The 6,521-nt window shown below is 35.2% G+C and overlaps 1 protein-coding gene across 4 annotated transcripts in view; it reads left to right on the forward strand.

Moving 5' to 3' along the window:
- The window catches only part of NIPBL (NIPBL cohesin loading factor), a 182,376-nt gene extending 181,359 nt beyond the window's left edge, over positions 1 to 1,017 (forward strand). For 3 of the 4 annotated variants that reach the window (XM_037063190.1, XM_037063194.1, XM_037063191.1), the window contains one exon: positions 48 to 1,017. In XM_037063190.1, the coding sequence (XP_036919085.1) occupies positions 48 to 413 (366 nt within the window). In that variant the 3' untranslated portion in view covers positions 414 to 1,017. The remainder of the gene's footprint in view (positions 1 to 47) is intronic. The other variant, XM_037063192.1, reaches the window with a different exon arrangement.
- The last annotated feature ends 5,504 nt before the right edge of the window (positions 1,018 to 6,521 follow it).

Genomic DNA, 6,521 nt, shown 5'->3' on the forward strand with positions numbered 1-6,521 from the left:
TATTTTGTATAACACTTGGTCTTTTTTCCCCCCTCCCAATGTTTTAGTCATTGAGAAGGTCAAAACGAAATTCAGACTCTACGGAGTTGGCAGCACAGATGAATGAAAGTGTTGACGTCATGGATGTCATCGCTATTTGCTGTCCAAAGTACAAAGACCGACCACAAATTGCAAGAGTAGTACAGAAAACCAGCAGTGGCTTCAGTGTTCAGTGGATGGCAGGCTCCTACAGTGGCTCCTGGACTGAGGCTAAGCGCCGTGATGGCCGCAAACTGGTGCCTTGGGTAGACACTATTAAAGAGTCAGACATTATTTACAAAAAAATTGCTCTAACGAGTGCTAATAAGCTGACTAATAAAGTTGTTCAGACTTTACGATCCCTGTATGCCGCCAAGGATGGGACTTCCAGCTAATGAATTTGTATATGCAGCCAAATTTACAGGAATTTTTTTAAGGCAGAAAAACTTGAAATATCAACCTTCTGGCAAAAAAAATCAGTTTTATGAAGAGTAAGAATGGAACCTGGGATGCAGGAACAAAAGAAGGAAATGTTGGGCAAACATTTTTGTGGGAGCTCCCTTCGCTGTTGTGCAGCAGAAACAGATTCTCAGTTCATTTTTACTCCCACTGTATTATAGTTTAACAAAAATTGTTTATATCTTGGAAGAAACTTTCTGTTTAAAAATAAACAAGTGAATGTTGGAAATTAGTCTGTTAATGTTCTTAATAAAGTGTTCTTGGAGTCTAACCTAGCAGCGGATGGCTTTCTTTAGCTTAGCCCAGTTTCCAGGGAAGCATTGTTTTTTCCAGGCTGTAAAATGGCAGGATCTCCTGGATATATAATTTATTCTGTTGAAAAAAAAAAGCATGCAGTATCTATGACCTATCTGCAGAAGGAGTTTTTGTAAATGTAGATTTTGATGTATTAGGTCACCCTGAAAACAATACAAGTAAAGGGATCCCCAGGCAATCTGGTGGAGCGAATACTGCAATAAATTTTTTTACTTCTCTTTGTTACTTGTCTGTTTCCATTTGAATTTCTTATTGTAAAGATCTGTTTAAATTCATTTATATTATTTTTCAGTTTTTTATGTAAAATTTATTATATCACTGGTTTTCAAAGCAAAACATAAAATATTGTTTATACAGTTTGTATAGGCTGACTTCTGAATAATTGGTATCTATTATTTTCATTCCCATAAGAGGGTGTAAACAGTTAACTCCAGGGTTTTATTGTATCCTGCAATATTTAGTATTAACTATATATGATTTAGCACTGTGCCAAACACATTTTCAAGAGTACATTTTGATATAAAAAGAAACTATAGTTTATTCCTTGTATGCTTCAATTTCTTTCTAGTGATGTCAAAATGGTAATATTTGCCTTTTTTTAAACTGAATTCTGTGGGACAAAACTAGATTGGGTTTCCCCCCCTTGGAGTTTGTTTTATCAGCAAGTGATTTGAGGTGGCTGTGGAAATAATATGCTTTATTAAAAAGTAAAATACCAGTTAGCATATAGAATACAAAAATATGAAGATGTGGGTAAAAAAGTCAATTTTGAATGCCATGAGCCTAACATGTAATGATGCTTGTTGTAATTTAATTCTTATAAAAACTCTGCTGATTAAATATTTTATACCTACTTTGTAGATAAAGAAAACAGGCTCAGAAGGATTCAGTAATTTGCTTGCAAATGTTATAAAAGAGATTTAAGTTCAGAGTTGGAATAAATGCATCCTATTACTCGAAGCAAATTGAACATCAGGCATAAAGAAGGTGGTCTTTATAGAAAGTAAGCATGTTCCTAAGGAACCTTGAAGTATAAATACTTGGGGATCCTATTTGGAGTGAGCATTAGGAGGTAGACACACAACAGTAGTAGGGCTATGTCACAGGTGATGGTTGCAGATGAATTGTCATGTTTTTAAGAATTTTTCGTATATTCTAAGTTTCGTATTTTAGTTAATATAAGCCAAATGTTGATATAACTCATAAGCCTTAACCTTTAGATATACAAACCAAAGTATTCAAAAAATAGATTTCTCAAATATGACTTTTGGGGTCTTAACACAAAATTGAGTTAAGGCTTTGGCTGTCAAATATACAAAATCGAATTTTTTGAGTATATTGGAGATTTACAAACTTCTATCTTAATCTATAGTTTGTTAATACTGTAGTAAGCCATATCATCTTTATTGACTTGTATTGAAAAGTTGTTATATTTGGTATAAAAATTTTCAGGTACCCTTTAATATATTAATATGAAAGCTTAGTATTTTCTTATTTAAATGATTATTTTGACAAAAAATGGGTAGTTTAAAAATATATACCAAAATACAAATGCAGAAAACAGAATTTTGTCTCTAGTAGAAGAAATTATGAAGTTTTAGAGACAAGTAATATATAGCTTACTCTGTTCAATTGTTTAGTATTTCGATTGTTGGCAGGTAACTGAAGCACACAGACAATTTTTGATGACTAGTCTATCATGAATACAGGTAAGTCAAATTTTTTGTGCACTATAGATTTTTATGAACAGCAAGCAAATTTATCATGTTCATTTAGGAAGTAAGCTTAACTAGGAAGTATGGTTATCCCCCACACACCACTTCTAGTTACACAATGAATTAATTCTGTTTACTATCCCAATGTCCAGGTGGTCTACATCTTCAGAAGTATTAATGTAAACTGAAAAAAACAGTACTTTTGAGAACATAAAACCAATCAGATCATTCGTTTGACATAGTAGTATAATTTGAACACTTGATAGTAACTTTTACTCTATAAAATTTTTACTTCTTTGAGTCTTTCACTCTTTGCCTTGCTCATTTTAAAAGTAAAGTTTAATTTCTTAGCAAATTTTTGTCATAGGAAGCATATTATTTATTACATAAATATACATTATTTTTATTGATTTGAAGCTTTTTCTAAATGCATTTCTAAGCCCTGGCTGGTGTAGCTCATTGATTGAGCACAGGCCTGCGAACCAGAGGACCGGGGTTCAATTCCCAGTCTGGGCACATGCTTGGGTTGCAGGCCACTTCCCGGCAGAGGACACACAATACTGTGTGTCCTCAGCAGAGGCAACCATACATTGATACTTCTCTCCCTCTCTCCTTCCCTTCCCTTATTTTATTTATCTAAAGATAAATAAATAAATGTATTTCTTATCCTATTGGTCCTGACTGAGAAACAGTTGAATGAAAATTTGATATGATAGAACGGTCACTGACCAAAGAAATTTCAATTGGCATAGTTTATTGACCAAGTAGTTATAAAATCCCCATGAGCTTTGCGTAACATCCACCACCCTTCCTCTGAAAGACTCCCTTTGTATGTGGGCTTCATTGCTCAAAGTAGCGCCGTATACACAGAATTCTTTTTTCTTCATTAGAATTCTTTAAACTATCTTCACTTTTTTAATGGAACCACCACATATCTCACTGAGTTTCCATCATTCTAAATTTGGTCAAGTTTATTTGAGCTATAGCCTATGCACTTTTCTCCCTCCTGTTCTCCTAAAATGAATCCTGGACATTGTATTATTTCACCTATAGATACATTAATTCTTGATATCAAATAAACAGTGTTTTCAGTTTTCTCCAAATGTCTCTATTTTTTAGGTCTTAATCCATAGGTTTCTTCATCTTTTATTATTTGCAAATTTTTCATGAAGAAACTGAATTGTTTATGCTTGGATTCTTAAGAAAATTGTTGATTTTAAATCGAGATACAACAGTTATTTTCTGGCTTGTAATCCTTTCCCTTACCTCAATTTATTGTGAGAGGCACTGTCTCTCTTCCAAACGCATGTATTTTTTGGAGGCTGCATAACCAGAACAGAGGTACCATTGTGGACATAATGAAGTGAGGTAGGTTCAGTTTTCAGAAAGATTGTGATAAACATTTAATCCTTTGAATTTTAGTTGGCAAATGCCAAGCAGGCAATTAGAGATGAGCTAAAGTAGGGAAACAAGTTTAAATAACAGATTACTGTGATTAAAGATCTTCTGTTAGAAATTTCTGTTAACTGCTGCTTGAAAGATGTGGACTGCAGGCTGTGGTTATTTTTATTTTATAGTTGATAGGCATTACAGTTTTTTAATGGAATTTCATTTAATTTCAGCCACTTAGAGCCTTAGAAATGAAGTTATTTTTGTTACTTTATCAAATAGTTCTAGCGTGTTTGTCATGAACAATAGCCTTCTGTGTAAGTTTGTCTTGATCATAATTTGCTTATAATTTAGGGCTTAACCTTACTAGATTTAGGTCCTGGAACAAAGAATAGGAAAAAGTAATTATAATACATTTGTCATAAAAGCTCAACCCAATGGATCTCAACACTCCATAGTTTTAAAAAGTATAGTGTGGAGCAAAAGTAGGTTTACAGTTCATATGGAAAACTATCATAATTAAGAAATAATACGAGAATAAATACTTTTGTGTACTCATAAACCTAGTTTTGCTCCACCCCATATTTACAGAATCATGTGATATGAGGGAGCTGAGGAGTCACTGAACCAGGTGATCTTAGCCACCAAATTTCATGGCTGCCTTTGAGAATCGAATGAAAGCCATGAAATCTTTCCTTGAAAAACTGAACAAATTCATACCCAGAACTGTGCATTCAATTCCAAGGGATTCATGGTCGTTCGCACCCCAGTTCCATGTATAACTTGACTTGCAAATCCACATACTATATTAGTAGGTTAAGTGATGCTTCTAATCCAGATCCTTTTCTTTTTTTAAAATTCTTTTTTACACTCAATGTTATTTTGTCTTAGTTTCAAGTATACATTGTAGTGCTGAACACTTCTTTTTAAGAAGGTGAAAGTGAGGCTCAAAGAGATGAATTGATTTCCATAAACTGCACACCTACTTAGTACCAGGGCTAAGAGCACCCTCGGGATCTTATCTTCCAGATCAGTTGCTCTCACAAGAAAGGTTTCATCTGGGAAGTCCTTATTCAGTCACCTGTTGAAATGTGAATGTACATAGACTACTTAATGATTAAATGTTGTAGTTCTTTTATACCTTTTTGAAAGATCCACTTTTTCTATTCTCAGATTTTGAGACACCTACTATCCTATTTGATAAATGGAGAGGTAAAATACAGCATTCTATGTGTTCTATTTATATTTTAATTCTATTTTTAACTGGCTTGATGTAGAAGGCTAAAACTTGGATTGGTGAAAAGAATATTAACTTTGAAGTCAGGAGACGTAGTCTGAAGCCATGTGTTTTTGAACTAAGTGTAATATGAAGTTTGGTAAATAAAAGCACTTAGCATGTTTTTTGCGGGAGCTTATTTCAAAAAATTTGAACTTACCTTTTGTGCTTTTGTGGATCATCAGAATGTTTGGTGAAGTAGGGAGCTGGGGGTACCAAATTCTGAAAGTGGTCAGCACAGTGCAAAGAGTAACCAGGGTGTGGATAGTGCAACATCAAAAGATGAAGTTTTAGAAAGTAGGAGAGGGGAACATACAGTTTTGAGGACTTATATTTTAATGTGTAGGCAAGAGGAGGGCTTTCAGCAAGGGGCTAAAGAAAGCTCTCACTGGTTGCTATGTAGATGATTTGAGGCTATCTGGAAGAGGATGCTAATGGAATAAGTCTCGGAGATGTTGGGACAGTGCTAATGGTAGAGATAGAATATTGGAGAGATTTCAGGTGTATTTAGGAAATAAAAATGGCAGGGCTTGACTGAATCAACCAAAGGAAAACAGACATCAGGGATATCTCAGGTTTCCCCACTTTGGGTGACTGGATTCAGTTTTACATGTGTTGAGTACCTGTGGGCTGTTCAGGTGATGCCCAGAAAGTGGGAACATGCACAAGCATGACATTTTCAGGGGGAAGTTTGGGCCGAGGATAGATATGGGACTCATCAGCATATAAGCTTCAGAGTAAGCAGCACAGAGCCAAAGAAGAACCTTGGAGATGTCCCAACATTTAAGGTGCAGTGAGAGAGATAATTTTGTGGAGGAGACAGGAGAAATGATTAGAGGAATATAGGAAGAATCTAAGGGGGTAGAGTTTCAAGAGAGATGAAGACTGGAAAATGTTTGATCCAGCCATTAATGATATAAATGGTATCCTTTAGGGAGAATAGTTTCAATGAGAATTAGAAGAAAGCCAGATTGTGGCTGAGTTGAGAAATGAATGAGAATCATGGGAGAGAGTAGTTGGACAGAAGAGAGGGACAACAGAGTACTGAAATGCTGAATAATGAAGCTGGAGAGAAAAGCAGTTGATAAAAGTCCTAAAAAGCCACATTCAAGAGTTTGGACTCTTCCCTGGCTGGTGTTGCTCAGTGGATTAAGTACTAGCTTGCAAACCAAAGGGTCACCAGTTTAATTCCCAGTCAGGGCACATGCCTGGTTTGCAGGCCAGGTCCCCAATAGGGGCATGCGAGGGGCAGCCACACATTGATGTTTCCCTCTCGTTCTCCCTCGCCCTCTCTCTAAAGATAAATAAATAAAATTTCTTTAAAAAAAAGTTTGGACTCAACATCTGAT

The sequence above is a fragment of the Sturnira hondurensis genome, unplaced genomic scaffold (assembly GCF_014824575.4).
Source record: "Sturnira hondurensis isolate 20B ecotype Veracruz unplaced genomic scaffold, ASM1482457v3 Scaffold0014384, whole genome shotgun sequence".
NCBI classification, from domain to species: Eukaryota; Metazoa; Chordata; class Mammalia; order Chiroptera; family Phyllostomidae; genus Sturnira; species Sturnira hondurensis.